The sequence below is a fragment of the Triturus cristatus genome, chromosome 5_1, assembly GCF_964204655.1.
Source record: "Triturus cristatus chromosome 5_1, aTriCri1.1, whole genome shotgun sequence".
In the NCBI taxonomy this organism is placed as follows: domain Eukaryota; kingdom Metazoa; phylum Chordata; class Amphibia; order Caudata; family Salamandridae; genus Triturus; species Triturus cristatus.
The window spans coordinates 506,042,186-506,059,256 of NC_140587.1; the positions used below are offsets into that span (position 1 = coordinate 506,042,186).

Below are 17,071 nucleotides of genomic sequence, written 5' to 3' on the forward strand. Positions count from 1 at the left end.
AAAAGATTTTTATGAAATAGAAATGGAAGAATGGAAGGAGAGTATGTATGACAAAACTAAAAGAGACGATGAAAGAGAAACAGAATTTTAATTGAGCAAGAAGACATTTCAAATTTCTATAAAAGGGGAAATAAATTGAAAATTTGTAGGTTTTTTTGTTGGTGATAAAATCACCAAAGAGGGGATTGATGGAGCGGGAAAAATAAAAAATGTTAGTATACCCAATCCATTTATATAAGTTTATATTAAAACGACTGATAAATAATTCTAATAATTAATTATTTGATGTGATGAAACTAACCAACCTTATTAATCAAGAGAATACACGTGGGAATGCATTGGCATGGCTAAAATAATAAGTGAACTAAATTTGTACGCATATTAAATTTAAATGTTTAGCTTATGCATTGTTAATGTGATTTGCGCTTAAATAAACACGCATTAATGGCTTTAAATGTTGCATGTGGCTAGATAAATGCACGCACATATGGGTATTAGAAAGGGATTAACACTGTTTTATTCATTTCCATGTATTAATTATGATTTATGTTTCCTATGCTTAAGTTGACTATTCTGGCCTACCCAAAACATGGCCGTCGGTTGAAGCCTAACTAAAGTACATTAATTTCATCATTTGAACAATGGAGGAAGGCGCCTGCACTGACTTCATTCGTGTCCTTTGTGTGACCTGATATGCCATGTCCATGAAGACTACTCTGAGCGAGATGCCAATGTCCCTGAACATGAAGAAAGTGTTGCCATTTGGGAACCAAAAGCCACCTTTCACAATAGACTGATACTTTCTTGACCTGGGAACATCCTTTCCCATGCGCCTAGTTTATTCATCATCCGTATGGGAATATTTAAATATGTTTCTTAATGTATTTGGATGTGACTGAATTCAGCCAATCAGGAGCCTAGAAATAAAGAAAATGTAACATTCATTTGTAATTTCTGGTATAAATATTAGTGGTCTAGAGAGGGAAATAAGGTCATTACCCTGAGAGCTTTAGACGCGCTCTGATCGATGCTACTCTATGCGACATCCCATGCTGACAGCAGAGGACGGGACGTTAGAATACTGATGATCCTTCTAAGGACTGATGCTGACTTAGAAAACGACAATTAGCCAGAATAGGTAAATATGACAAACGATAATATGGCATTGTTAGGTTTTAACTTGCAAATTAATTAGATAAAGAATTTGATTATTTTAAGAATTGTGTCGGGTGATTATTTCTTGTGATGTTTATTGATTCAATATGAGAGTTAAAGTGTGTTTCATCAAATTCCAAATCAACTAAAAATGATCTATCAGACCTCTTTCGGATGGAGGAATTGTTAGAGTAAGTCAATAGATGTGTTTTTCTTCTATCCGAAGTGAATAGCTGCAGTTCAGGATCTGGATAACTATCTTTCTCCTCTGTAAGGCACGGATAGTTTGATTAATTGAATGAATGTTGGTGTTATGGGCCCCACCAGCGTGTGATGTGTGTATGTGAGTGTGACTGCGGAATCATTCCGTCCGTGGAAGCAGGAGGAGATTTTGCGTTCTGATCTGCACCAGTTATCCCCCAGAAACCTGACTAGGGCCAATTACAAGCACCTTAACCCCACTTGCTCTTTGGTCCCCACTTACTCTTTGATATTCAATCAGAAGCAGTTCCTCGGCCCCAGCAGCAAGCTCTCGAGCAGGAGCGGCTACAGCATTTGGGAATGGAGCGGCTGTGTTCAGGTCCTGAAATGTCATTCCTTTTTTGTGAGAGAGTGGAAAGATTTCCGAAATTGCTGGTTGTCGCTCAGCGGGAGCGATGGAGTTGTTCCCGTGAGTAGAACGCGGAGCAGATCTTGCTTCTAAGCCGATCGGGTCCTCAGCTAACTTCTTGCTCCTCCCCTCGGCGTTGTTCTCCCAGGAGGGCTCACTGTGCGCAGCCGCCTTAGAGTTAGTGGCCGCAAGTGAGCCCACCGCCACTGCCGCCGAGGACCTCGGCTTCTGTCCTCTACTGCCTCTGCCCGCCATCTACCCAAATAGTACTGCGGGGGAGGCTTCACTGACAAATCGCCTGAGCATCCTGAGGGGAATCGGGAGCGCTACGGCGATTAGAACCACACTGTGCGTCTTGGGCTCGCTATGTCTGAGGCTCCCACGGTAATGGCGACTGGATCCTCTATGAGGGAGAACAGAGTTCCAACAGTGCTTCAGCATTAGAGGAGAGCGATCAACAGGGGCTACATGCCCCCCCTGCTTGTATTCCGCCATACAGCCGAAGAGATAAGGAGAAACGCGGGACAGGAGAGCCTATTCAGACACCATCTTGCCCTTGTACCAAGTTGCTATACAATCAGTTAATTTGTAAAGCTAAAATTAGATACTAAGTATCATACCGGATGGGCCATGGATTTAGAATGAAACGCCAAAAATGCGCTAGGGGACTCATAATCCTGCTGCTCCTGAAAAGGCTTCGGATGTCTCAACGCACATTCAGCAGCATATTTACAAGCCCCTATCGCAGCAGGAACGTCACTTTTTAAGACATTCCTATGGTGATAGTTGCTTTGCCTTATTTACAAGGCAACGTTAAGCCACTTAACGTGGCTTAACACTGCCTTGTTAATAAGGCCCCCTTTCGCGCTATGAAAGGGGAGGTCAATGGGTGTTGCTGTGGGCGTTCCACCGCAACACCCATTGATTCCGACGGTGTCCCCTATTTACAAGAGGGGCGTAAATAGGAGGCAGTGCCAGAATTAAGACCAGGGAAAACCTGTTCTTACCCTGGCGAAACGAGGAGAAATGTTTCATTTCTCCACGTTTTTGCTCTTTTCATGTGTGCTGCGTTGTGCAGCACACATTAAAACGCCAAAAGGCCAATTATTGTTTATGTACAGGAAGGTCACCCTTCCTGCACATAAATAATCTTTTTTTTTTCAAATGCTGTTTTGCAACTTCTATGTATGCTGCATTAAGCAGCACACATTGAAGTTACAAAACGGCATTTAAAGATTGTTTATGTGCAGGAAGGTGGACTTTGCTGTACATAAACAATCTTCCCCTGCATGTAGACTCCCTTGCACTATGGTGCAAGGGTGCCTGCGTTGGCGCTAGGCTGCTAAGTGTAGCGCCAGCGCAGGGGGAAACCAAGGGCTGCACCATATTCTTGTAAATATGTTGCAGCCCACGCCTCACTCCCCCACTTTCCTTGTAAATATGTTCCTAAGAACCGCCACACGAGTAATGTATCACCGCAGTGCAAAGAGTCATCGAATTGATAACGTCTAAGATACATAACAGCAACATTTTTAGGGTTCACTTCCAGACAAGGCTGCATTGCTGCAAACAAAAAAAGCCTTGCTTCGAGTCATCGCTCACAAGTCACAACTCATCTTCAGTTCGATGTGCCGCTACTTCTGCCTGTTCATGTCAAGTAAGAATAGAGGCTATGTAGACGCTGCGTCATAGAGGAGGCTGGGCTTTAGATAATGAGGGAGAGACGCGCACACACGCAGCTAGTCACGAAAGAAGGGGAGGTTGACACAAAAGAATACTAATGCGGCTCTGCCACCTAACGGGTTTCATGGGTGCTCGAGGAATGTCAGGGCTTTGCAACCTGAGGGCGCCTCCTCTCACAGTTAGCCGCTGGCTTCAAAACAGTCAGCTTGCTGTTGTGCAAGAAGCTTAATGTTAAACGTGAGACTACTGTAGTATCGTTAAAAAAACACACACATTTGAAGGCAGTTCGTTACTTCGTTACTATGCATTTACAAAGAGACCCTTTGTTTCAGTTCTACACATAAAATCAACCAGCGGTTTCAACAGTTTGTTTTAATAAACAGAATTGGTATGTGTATACACTTCTGTACACCAGCTGTGGATGTTTCCTTTTTTGGGTGCCTTTGAACTTTTAGCAAAGTGGCTATGACGCATGCATAATCTTTTGCTTAAACTCCACCCAGTTGGACACGCGTGTTCGCGTAAGACGTTGTTTTGCAGGAGGGGCCAAAACCTCACAGGAGGCTGACATTTATAGGACCAAAACTAAAATCTGTGGTTTACATTTACTTCCGGGTAGCGCGATTTCATACATACTGGACTAATTCCCAGCAAGAGCAGACGATTTCAGATGTGCTGCTGAGAGCTCAGGTCACACCACATTCCAAGGTGCTAGTGATACAATCTCAAAACAGGTAGGCGTGTTGCCAGGCACTACAACATTATGAACGCTATTCGGCTCAGAAAACAATTGTTCTTCCTCTGAAAACCATCACGCTGAATCGAGTTTTCAAAATAAAATACTTAAAGGGCTAACTCTGTTTACGTTTTAAATTACGCATTTTTTTTTTTATTATAACGGAACGATTTTATCGGAATGGGTGATGCTTAAAGAAACTCTGGTGGGGGGCCACAATGTACATACTATATGGTGTTTCAGTGCTCTTCATCCCCATGATTAATTTTCAGATCAATACACAGGTCGGCATCGTGTATCGGTGACTGGCACATAATGCGATTTTGTGAAGCCGCGTGACTCGATCGCATGCGTCCACGTTGTATTGTTTTGAATTTCTGTGTTTAATGTATGTTTTTATTCTTTGCCTTTAGAATACAATGGGGGATCCTTGGCAAGAGTGTATGGATTATGCAGTCACTATAGCAAGAAAAGCTGGAACGGTATGTATTTAGTTTAAATGGGTTTATGCAAATTTTCAGTTGTGTTTCACAAGCATTTATTGTCTACGTAAAACACAAAGTGGACAAGTGTTTAATTCCTGGAGTCAGTAGTCTTATGTTCTGTTGAACAAGCTGAGCAGCATTTTTTCCCATGTGAGTGTTTAGTATGTCTTGTAATTATTAGAGCAAATGTATTGTTTAAAGCACTGACCGCCTTAGTTATGTCTCTGTATGAATCCAACCCACCCTTAGATCTGCTGGGGCAGGGATGCTGCAGTAATAGTTTATCAGTGTGCCTGAGGCTGACAAAGGGGAGGGGATGAACTTTCTTGCTTACCAGAAAAAGTTTATCTGCAAATATAAATTTGTATCTTATAAAATATATCACAGTCTTACATAGTTATTATGAATCACGTTCATGTTTGCAAAGTAAGAATGTAGTGTGTGAGACAGAAGTACAATCCTGTCTAGATGTACTTAAAAGAAATGTGTTTAACTCTAAGAAAAAGCTTCCCTGCTATTGGCTAAAAATCCCTCACCCCACATGCTGTCTCATGTCACGTGAGTAGCTCATTCTTCCTATACTTTCCTTTGTATTCTAAAATTTAACACCGGGCATTATTAATAGGAAAAGCAAAACCAAATATAACAGGGTGCGTAAATCAGCCCAGACTTTATGATTGAGTTATTCATGCTCCACATGGATCAACTAAATACCTGAAAAACTAAACGTAAGCAAATAAAGTCCCACGTTGAAAACCCGTGCACCTTTTCCCCAGCCTAGCTCTTTTTTAAAAGTTGCTTTTCAAGTCCCACTGGTAAAATGGGTAGTGCCGTTACCTCATCGGGTGACCATCCAGATGTTTCCAGGGTTGTAATTTTGTGGGATAAAAATAGTCTTCTGGGCGGAGATGGAATCGGTTAAACTGTTATTTTTGAAGCCCACTGATTTAGTCTAGGGTATAATTTACGATGTTGGTTTTATGTGTACTGAATGAATCCACACAACGTTTGCATATTTTTTCCAGAAATAGTTTCTCATGGGTATTCATTTTCCGTTGTGTTGTAATTTTGCAAATCATTAAGTTGTCAAGATTTGTGTGCTTGTACATTCTTTTGCTCGTGATAAAAACCGATGCATGCTTAATGTTTGCATCGAAAGGCAAAGGGAATTGCACTCAAATGGGTGCTTTAAGCAATAATTTTTCTCTTTTCAAATTCAAAACTACACAGTAACACACAAGCAATGTACATTCCTTGCTCAACAGAATCTTTGTTGATGATTTTTGCCGCAGTTGATGATTCATGGTCTGTGGGTAGGCATTTTGCTCAAACCGCCTCTAAACACCGTGTAGTTTAATGTGCTAATTAACATAAACAAATTTGCTTCCAAAATTAGCAGTGGTATGCAGCTTGTGTGGCATATTTTAAATCTTTCCTGCAAGATGAATGTCAACTCTAAAGTATCATAATTGTGCTGATAGAATATATCTCTGTATGTGATTAATAGCATTAATCTAGTTCAATTAAAACCATGGCAAGATGTCCAGGTGACAGGCCAAGCTTATAATATGATTGTTAATGGTGTGTTTTCACCCCGCCATTGTGAAATTCACTTCTTCGCCAAAGCAGCGTTTAGAAGTCTCCAACCCAATGAAAGACCAGCCTTCACGAAAGTTGCTGCATCTGCCATGGAAGGAGGCATGTTGGTGAGAAAAATCCATTGGTCCATTGCCCTTGTGGGAAAGTGGAATTTATGCCACCAAATGTGGCCATTGGCAATGTAATCCAAAATTGGAGATACTTTGTAGAGACCACTTATATCTAGTCTTTGTTAGGGAATATTCCCCAGTATATTACTTGCTGTCCTCCCTTTTTTGAAAGTTCGTTATCCCTTTCATGGCAGTATTGCCAGAAGCTAACCCCACCAGATACCATTGCAGATTTACTGGGAGTGGGGGCACGCACAAATTAATAGTTTGTGCTAAGGGTAACTATTAGGGAAATCCTATTGTTGTTAAAGCCATCTCCTCCATTAGAAGCTAACAGTGCTTACTTCAGTTGTCCTTTAGTTTTGTACAATTATTCTCTTCTGTAACAGACTATGCAACTTCATGTTACTGACCGTATAGTGGGTCAGGCTACAGGTATAGTGATTGTTTGTGGAATGTTTCAGTTTTTACTGTCCGTCATCAAAACTCTCAGCCAGGCCTGGATTTCGGTATATACATTAATGCAATGAAAAACAGTTGGGCAGATGTTACTGTAACCCCTTCATGCCTGTTTTGTTACTCTATCCCAGAGACCATAGAACATTTTATTTTCTTCTGTCCTGCCTATGCTAACCTAAGAAAAGCTTGGATTATCCCGGCCTGTCGTCTGCTTTCCTTTTCACGCCCCTATGATGCTTTACATATATGTAGGTCCGGCACAACAAGGTGGCTTGTTTTCACAATATTAAGATATCTGCTTTATGCCTGGTGGCAGAGGTCTAAAGTGGTAAAATAGTATCTTGACGTAGATCTATTGAACATGCAGGGTAACCCGGCTCCAAAGCCACTTAGTGGGACAGCAGGGAAATGATGGAGTTAAACTTTTTTTTATTCCTAGAGTTTTTTAATCGACTGTTCTGATTATGGTAAAAATATAAATTCACAACCTCTATTTTGAACGCTGTATAGGACTACAAGGTCAATGTTATCTTAAACTCCTGTTTTTTGGAAAACATTTTTATGAAACATTGTACGTTACGTGTTTTTATGTATGTGTATGATCATGCTGTTGACTGAATAAATAAATAATATATAAATTAGTAGGAAGTTGCATAGCTTCTCCTGAGCAAGGTTTAAAATGTAGCGTTCTGCCACAGGGTTAGCTTGTGCCAGGGGGATTCTTATTTCCTTTTAGGAGAGCTAAGATAGCTTTTTATTCTAACAAAATACTTAAATCGCCCAATCTTCCCAGAGCGATTTCTACTGCCACATCGTAAGAAAATAAAAATGTAAAAAAAATCCTACTGTTGATTATTCCAAAGCGGCACTCCTTGCTTGATTTTAAACTGTGCTCAATTTACTGGTTATTTTCCACTCAATGATAAATAATGTATTTCTTTGTTATCTCTAAACAAACCCTCCAGTTTTCCTTGTGATCCTCTTTTGGCCAGCGTACAGACAGAAAATGTGCTAATAGATCCCGTTGCCAGAGCGCTTATTAATATCTGGTGGAAGGCTGTGTCCCTGAAATCCTAAAGCTATCTTCTGTAATTCCTGTTCTGAAAAAGTTGCCATTAAATCCAGAAGACATTCTTAATGATAAACCTATCTCACAATTGCCTTTTCTTCTAAGTTGTTGAAGAAAGTGCTCTTTAAACAACCTTCACGTTTTGTGGTAAGAAACGATCTTTTGCATCTGGCCCAGGTGGGCTTTCAATCCGACCAAAGCACAGGGCTTACCTTTTTTTGCTGTTCTTGGTCTGAGATTCTCAGTCAATGCAAATATTCAACTGCTTGCGGCCGCATTTGATCTGTTAATCGCGTGGTTCTTCTATCAGGACTCTCTAATTTAGGCCTTAATGGAAAGGCCCTGCTCTGGCTTGCAAATTTTCTGTCCAACAGATCTTTCTGTGTATCACAGACACCCTTTGAGCTGTCAGTTAGACTTTATCTGTGGCGTCCTGCAGTGATCAGTTTTAGCGCTGCTACTTTACAACCTTTATATGATTCTTTTTGTCCATTTCATCTAAGCAATTGAGTTGCATGTTTTGCTTTATGCAAACAACACACAATCATTGCTAAATCCGAGGGAGATTCTAAGTTGGCAGCAGCAAAACTGCACATGGGTCTGTTAAGCCTACATCACAGGTTAAAAACGATTTATCTGATATCCTGTCAAATGGTCAGAGATTTTGAAGCGCAACTTCTGGTCTAATACCTTTTGGCTTTACCCCTTTCCCTATAAAAAAAATAAATATATTTTTATTACAGAATTATAACAACAATGACATAAACGCCACGCATTGGTTATTCACCCTTCCAAAAAACACATCAGCACATTACATCCACTGTTTGTCTTGCTATTTTACAACTTTGAGTCCATCTTCCTCCCCCAGGGTTCCCATGTGGTCATTTCCATCACTCTGCCCCCCTTGTCTAAATTGGGCAGTAGGGGCTGTATTACTACATACAGCGAACGGCGGCAGGTTTTATCTTGCTGCACAGACCTCACGTGTTATTCTATATTATATCCAACAGACCATGCCCACCTCCCGAAACCAGCCACCAATTATGGTTTCAAACACAACATAGCAATACAGAAACTGAAGTACTGCCCTGAAGATTTTTTCAAAGTAAGACGCTTTGCACTGGATGGCCGCAAATAGATGCCGGCGATTGAGCACGTGATATTTCAAGACAGCTTGTTGCAAGACAGGACAGTGATCTAAGATCTTTATATAAGGATTAAACACATTTTTCAGACTCTGCGGGAGATTCCAAATCTCTTGAAAAAGTCCTGTTCCAGTTTAAACTCACACCGTAGGGACAACAGTTCGCGGAATGTGCGGACCAGTATTTGCCCTGAAGAAGCCCGTATGGGTGAAACGCGTTGGCTGTTGTATGTAAAGAATAAAGAATAAAAGGATCAACAAAATTCAAAAGCGAAAGACTCAATATTTCTGTCATCATTTTGTGCATCATTTGTGGGATCAGTACCCTATGAATTTATGCTCTTGTTTTAATGCCTCTCCCACTTTTCTGTATTGCTAAGTAGGGGCTGTATATAGAAGGCCTCTATACTCATTCCATTTATTCCAGACCCTTCCCCACTTTTGAGGACCACCCCAGTTCTGATAAGTCGTTTTTTCGGCCAGCATGCACCAGTCAATATCTGTTTTTCCATTCACTGAGTGTTGGTGTCGTTTCAGCTTCCCAGCTGCGTGCTCTATTTCTTTTGGCGATTATCAGGGCTTCGGTCACTCCCACCCCCTTTCCCTTTTTGAATGTGGTAAAAATGTCAGTGTAAAGACTGACTCGTCTTTATTCATAGTCAGTCAAGTTTTATCAATGGTTAAGTTGTGACTTTTTCAACTGCATAGTCCGAGACAAGTTCTTTTTCTCTTTACCCCTGGCCAGATAATTCTAATTTTGAATGAATTTGTGTCCTCACATTTAGATTACTGCAATGTAATTTATCTAGGTTTGCCGAAATACCTTATTGGCAAACTCCAATGTATCCAGAATTATAATCCCATTTCTTCAATTCTAGCTTTGGTTGCCAGTCGGAGAGAGAACTATTTTGATGTCTCTCTGCCTGGTTCACACGTCTATATCTACCCAGCTTAGACCCCCCTCATGTCCTATGTAATAGATTTAAGTGATCTGTTCCACCTTGCAGGTTAAATCGAGCGGGTAACCAATCTTTTGCTGCTGCATCTTCTGCCAGATGGAACCTGTTGCTTGGGTATCTCCAGTCTGGTATGTCAGATTTAGCTATTCACCCGACTGTAATTGGTAAAACAAGCAGCCCTAGTCTAGAGCCAATACCACCTATTAATTTAGCAACTAGTTACATTCAGTTTTGGTTGAGTGGAAAAAAATGGTACGCTAACTCAGCAGCTTGCGTCCTTACTGCTGAGATATGTTTAAAACATGCACATGTATTCTTTTAGAGCGGATAAAATGAGAACCTCTGCCATGGATAACAGAAATTAATATCTCTTGTGTACTGCCCTGCAAAACTGAGGATGCAGTTGTAATATAAATGACAGGTTATTATTTTGTGTGGTTGACCATCTTTATTATTTCTGCTGTTTAAGGGCCATTTGCTAATGGTTTCTATAAGTGGAGGGAGCCGGTTTGGAGTTGTTACTTTTTTACTACACAACGCCCATATTAAATGTGTTTCCCTTAATATGTCCGCAGGCCTCTGGTTAGGAAACATGAGGTGCAGATGAGGAGGTGCTCCCATAGCAAAACATAGAGACTGCCTGGCTCTGTCTGTGCTTGTTTGGACTTTGCTTTGTACACAGTCCCCTCCACCCCCTCCCCCTTTCAGGCCATGCTCTCAACGCCTTGAGAACACAATTTTGAGAGGTTTGCACAAGACTGATTTCACAAAAGCACGAAAGAGCGAATAGTGTGGAATTCCAGTGTGCATGATGTGGTGCATAACCTTATACAGTCTCAAACCCTGGATAAACAAATTAAAATGGCTTTAGCTGTATTTATTGATCGAAGTCACTCTGGAGTGTGAACACTGGTCTGCAGCACAGGCCCAGACCAAGTCCTTGACTGTTATTGTACAGTGTGGAGAAGTGGTTATTTATATTATAAAACACTTGTAAGTTCCATCCTTCAATATTCCATGCTTACATAAAAAACTCATCACTGCTAAATATGTGTGCTCTTCTGAGTAAGATAGGTGAAATGTGGTTGTACTGTTCACATAGTACTTGAACCATGTCTGAACAATGTGCTGGCGAATATCAATGTTTAACATTTTGAGTACAGTTTGGCATTACTGGATCGGGACTAGGGTCAATATAGGATCATTTGCAGACTTGCTTGTTGTCCAAGCTTTAGCTAACCTCTGTGGAACTGAATGATGTAACTTAAACCCTTAAAATACTGAAGTGAACTAAAGGGCTGTGGGGAAATTGGAGTGCCCTTGATATCCATAGAATAGAGGTGCCCTCTTCTACAAAAATGGGTTTTGTTGCATGATTCTTTTATATACCAATCTCCTGACTGAATGCCTTGGTTATCACTGAAGAGAGAGCCTCACCCACTCTCAATGGCAGAGAAATGGTGGGAGCAGACTCCCCCCAAATGGTGTAGTTTAGGCTGGATGTGGAAGGCCCAAATTTCTATTGTCGGGAGGTGCATGTACCAGAAAGGCTGGGGACAATTTATGTGGCTTAGTGCTGAAGGGTGTGTCTGTACACAGATCTTGTCTGCAAGAGATGTAACCCGGACAGGTAGATTGTGTGCCAGGGCAGAGCTTAGACTAGAAGGAGGCATGGCCTTCAGGCTATATTTGGCTTTTTATAAGAGGCATTCACTTTTCCTTTCTACACATGAAGTTATGGCCAATGCAGCTTCTGTATTCTGTTTAGCTCTGTGTAAATTTTTTTTGTAAACTGCCCAGTAGTGCTACTCCATAGGTCTTTTTTGTTTTTAAGCGGGGTGTCCTGGATGTCGATATAAAGTCAAATGCTGAATTTTCTCAGAACATATGCAATAATATATTCATCTAGATCTGCATACCATTCTTGCATTAGTATTTTTTGCTACCTTTAGCAGATTTAGATGCTGTTACATCATCAGTGCAATCTATATAAGGGGAACAGGATGTACCAGTAAGCACAAATTACTCATCATAGTTATATTGATAAAGGTAGTACTTGGTCCCTATACCTTCCAGGCATCCCATCTGAGAATCCATCTCTATGGACATAGAGGCAAGGTTAAATGTAGACGAAGTGTTAGGGGGTAGAAGGCACTGACACTCAGCCATCACAGTTTATTTTTATGATGGAAAACTGTTCTTCGATTCTTTGACCCACCCCCCTGGTCCGATTCATTCCTATAGTCTGGGAGAAGTGTGACTACACGCATAAGATGCATTGTGAGATCTTTGTACCTTCATGCTACTTCAACTTATAAAAGACTTGGTCTTGTGGTGGCAAGTAATTGTTAATTTATGGATGAGACCAGTAGAGGTGGTGTACTGTATGAGATCCAATAAGATCATATTGAAAGACCACTCATGCTCCCCTTGAATCCACTAAACAGTAGCACTATCCCTAATGTAAGTACCAGGAACCGGGAAGCAGTTTTCGCACATCCTGTGAATTCAGTGGTCTTAAGATGATTACAATGTTTTGGGTGAATAGCTTCTCTTTAATTGTTTTGCTTGTAGCCATATTAATTGGTTATCATTTTTCCTTTACTAGGTGGTCTGTGAAGCCCTGAAATCTGAAATGGCGGTTATGGTCAAAAGCTGTCCTACAGATCTGGTAACCGAAACCGATCAGAAAGTTGAGAAAATTATAATTTCGTCTATTAAGGAAAAATTTCCTTCTCACAGGTATGTTTTGCGTCTTGTGAATTGATGAAAAAGAAGACCCATTTCACTCTGCTCGTATGAAAATAAAATAAAAAATGATCTTCCTTAGAGTCTTGCGTTCCCCTTTAAAAATATATACTTAGCAACTCAACTAACTCCCCTTCTTCTTCATGATCATTAGAAGGCACATTGACAATTAAAATTGGTTTGAAAAAACTGTATACTTCCTCCAGGAGCATCCTTCGCCATGCATTATGACCATTTCCAGGCATTGTGATTGCATATAGATTGATGAAAATGCCTCCATTCTTCACATTGAGTTGAGTGTGACGTGGTAGGCTGATAGATCACACCAGCCTTTTAATAGGTTTAAAGTGAGAGAAGCCAGGGTCATGCATAAAACTCCTACTTGCCGGACTGATGCGGCATTGCACCCATTGCCCATCGATGGCAGCTAAGATGGATTTAGATATCCACCAACTTGCTTGGCTGGTACAGTTTCCAAGAGTCTAGCTGTAAAATGGCCTGTTTGCCATCAAATGTTTGTCTTAGAGACAATTCGACAGGATCCAAACCGATAAAATTCCTATTTATCTGTATTTATACTTATTTTCTGCCATCTGGAATCAAACCTAAGATTACTATTAGAGCAGTACGTTTTTCTATATACTGTCTAAACAACCTGTGGTCTATTACTAATCTTTCCCTATACGTATTCACTCTTCCTGCCCAGCATATACTCTATTTACAACACCTTACCCTCTCTATGTGCCTTAATAACTTGAAGCTCATGTAACTGAATGAGTTCCTGTGGGTTTAGGCAAAAGTATGGACATTTCTCAATACTCAAGGGTTTGTTAAGGGCTGGCATGTTTTCCTGCTGTGTTTTCACAAACCCCTTTCAGATTGAAAACAAAATTCATATTGCACTACTCTGATCCATAGCTTTGTTTGCCTCATCACACTGCTCTGCCAATGCAATATGCACATTTATGGGTGCGTCTGATAAGAGAACTGTTTCTATGTAAGTGTGTAAGGAAACCGGCTGTTCTTTAGCGTGTAGACTGTTTGAAACTCTTTACTGAGAATATGATAGTGGGTGCCGAGAGATTTCAGTGATATGTACCTGAGCATTTTTTGTTATCGCATCTAAATGTAAAAAATGGTGTGTCGGATTTAGTTTAGTTGTTTTGACTGATGTTCTTTAAATATGATAGTGTAAAATTCAGAAGTCTGTACGTTTGAACAGGGCCTGACAGTTGTATTTCAGTGAGCTGTGCGGGTAATATTCTTGCACTGCAATTTAATGAGAGGATGGGCAGTTATTAAAGATTTACATTGCTCTTCTCTTCAATGCTCGTGTATTGATTAAGTTAAAACAAACCATTGTCACAGTGTTTGATTGGAAAATAACCTTTGGTACAAGAAAAGCTGTAGGTGCAGGAATCAAAATGTAGTCTTGTAGCTAGAAGTCAGTGTTTGGGTCTCTTTCACAAAATTTTTTCCTGGCATAGATGTGACGTGCCTGGGAAAACTTGTACCACTGCATGCAAAACATAGATTTGGTTCACAAAACGAGAATCTCTTAAGTTTTGCATACATTGGTGTCAGCAATGATTACAGACGTTTTGCAAAGTGTGTAGGCTTGCCTGCATTTTTGTGGCATACTTAAGCATAGTTTTGGGCATCTGTTGGGGTTAGTAAAGCCCTTTTATTTGTTGTCACAGTCCAGGCTGAGGGCATTTGGCAGTTATATTAAGGTTACTGTAATTTACCACTTTTGTCCAGGAGCCACCATATTGGCGCAGTTTCAATGAATTATCAAGTCCTTCCATTTGCCACTTGACTCACTCGGTGGCGGTTCGCGAAGTCCATGCATACTGCAGCACACTGTGTGAGATCAAACTCAGGAAGTGTGTAATGCTTCAGATAACATTTATTAACTTGATTGGCCAGTCAGTTGTTAATGTTTATGAAGAAAACTACTTTTTGCTGGTATGAATTCTTTTAGTATGCCTAAAACTATCATCCTCCAAGACAATCTGATATCTCTAGAGCTTTCTGTTCCAGAGAAGCAACCCAAACATTATTTTATCTCCCTCCTGGTAAGCACTAGAAAATAGTTGAATATTGAAGCCTGTGGCTACTTTAGATTGTCTTCGGCCAGTTAGGACTTTCTCTTGCCTCCTCCTTTTGTCAAATCACCTGTGTCATGAAGCCACCTGAGCACCAAGGATGCTCAAGAATAAACAATATCCAGAATAAACCATGTTCCTTAAAATAGGCTGGTGTATAGTATTTAAAATGGCTATCGCATAAACCCACCACTGAAACAACAGAATGCCTAGATGGCTGATCAGTGTTAACTGCCAGGGGGAGGGCACCGGTCAAAGTTGTTGGAGGTCTGTGTCACACTGGACTCATAGTTGAAATAGGTTTGCAAATGTAGCACCTTTTCCCACTGTTTATCCCCAAACTGTATTTAGTTTTAGTTTTGCAGAGGCCTGTATATCTGATTCTCTGTCAGTCAGGGTAAAGTTTATCTGGTCAGTTGGCACCCAGGGTGACTAGGAGCACAATGCTTGGAATTTTTGTGATTTAGTGACAATTGTGGCCACTAGCCACTGATCAAATGCAAGGGAATGGTGACTACAAAATTAGCTAGCAATTTCTCCGGTACCTTAAGAGTTATGATGGGGTTAAAACCTTTCCAAATTAAGGGCAATCGCATCTAACCCCTGGAATGTATCTATACCAAAGGAGAAAGACCAACAGTCTTGAAGTCCTGGACTGGTGCACAGCCCCCTGGGTGTCGAGCCCCAACGTTGAATAACATAATCTCTGAGGAATCCCCTACCTATTTTTCTCTGGAGGCCAGGCTTAGTCAATATGGAGGAGCTTCATTTTTTAAAAGTCAAGGTGCTCCTTGTAACTTGAAAGAATATCCCTCACGCCAATGGAGCCAAAAGTTGTGGTCTTCGTGCTCTGATATATCCCCTGCGACCAGTTTTGAAGTGGCTCGAGTAGATGTGGAATGGCTTTATCTGGAGAGCTATTTCACATTGCATGTGGATCACAGCAGGAAAGATCTTGAAAGGAATTAAAAAAGAATCCTAGCAGTTTTGTAAATAAATAAGCGGTTTTAAATCTACCCAGCATCCTCAGATTTGTCATGCCAAAATGTTTAGGAGACTTGGGTTCCATTATAGCTTCCCTCCACTTGATTATACTGTTTGAATCAAATATAATGTTGTCTTCCTGTGCTTCATTTGTGATATGTCAATTTCAGGAATTCTCAGAAACCGCCTAAACCATAGTATGAGCAGTTCATTAGGTGGACAAAATGAATTTGACAGGTGAGCAGTCTGGCTAGGGAAGAAGCACCTAAATAGTTTCCAGGGACTCGTCGGAAATTAAATAAAACACCTCCTACTAGTCTGCCAAAGTAAGAAATTGAAGATAAGTTCAGGAACTTCAGTGTACAACGCCATTTGCATTCTGGATAAGTGCCAGTGAGCATTTTGAATATTTCTTGGAAACTGGTTTGATCATTGCAATTCAACAATACGGTTCTACTATGAGCTGGACACGAAATGTTCAGATTGTTCCTAAACACCAGGAATTAGAAGATATACCCCTGATTAAGGGCTTGTCCTGAAATGCATTGGGATTCCCAATGGTTGCATATAAACTTCGACTGTAGTGTGAGGTTTAACACTACGAATGACATGCTGTACAAGCTATAGAAATGTTTCTAAATCAATAAAGAAGAATTGATGATCATTCAACTACGCATTGACCACAGAGTGATTACTATTCTATGAAATAAATTAGGAAATGCTACAAGATTTCCCAAATCGGAGTGCAATGTGGGGATGCTATTCTCTTCAGAACAACGCTGTTGTTGTGCATATACATTCACACCTTTTGATCAGAGGGTGATACTCACTTGCACCCAACACATTCCTTAACAAGTTTTGGCAAAAAACGTTTAAAGGACAAAAATAGGAGTTTGCCTTCATACTTTATTAACAGAGACCTTGCCTGATCTTCCATCAAGGCTTCTAAAGACAGAACATCTTATCATTGCTTGTGCTTATTTTGTTCATTTGTTACAATTCCGTAAACATTTCCTGCAGTCGCACAATTCTGTTATATGTTGAGCCGTGCCCCCAGATATGTCTTTCCTGAATCTGCCCTAAAGCAGTCAAGTAAGACATTTATGCTAACGAACATGACCCCCTTTCCTGCACACACCACCATAGTTTGTTTGATTAGAAAAACAAGGTAAAAGGAAATGCAGTGTTGGACCTGGCATCTTTTGGCGTGTTTCCCTTGTCT

The 17,071-nt window shown here is 40.6% G+C and overlaps 1 protein-coding gene across 1 annotated transcript in view; it reads left to right on the top strand.

Annotated features, from left to right (window-relative positions):
* Positions 1-3,465: 3,465 nt before the first annotated feature.
* Positions 3,466-17,071, top strand: part of IMPA1 (inositol monophosphatase 1) — a 65,839-nt gene continuing 52,233 nt past the window's right edge. The window contains exons 1-3 of the mRNA XM_085605361.1: positions 3,466-4,182; positions 4,598-4,666; positions 12,618-12,751. Of these exons, the coding sequence (XP_085461487.1) occupies positions 4,604-4,666; positions 12,618-12,751 (197 nt within the window). The 5' untranslated portion in view covers positions 3,466-4,182; positions 4,598-4,603. The remainder of the gene's footprint in view (positions 4,183-4,597; positions 4,667-12,617; positions 12,752-17,071) is intronic.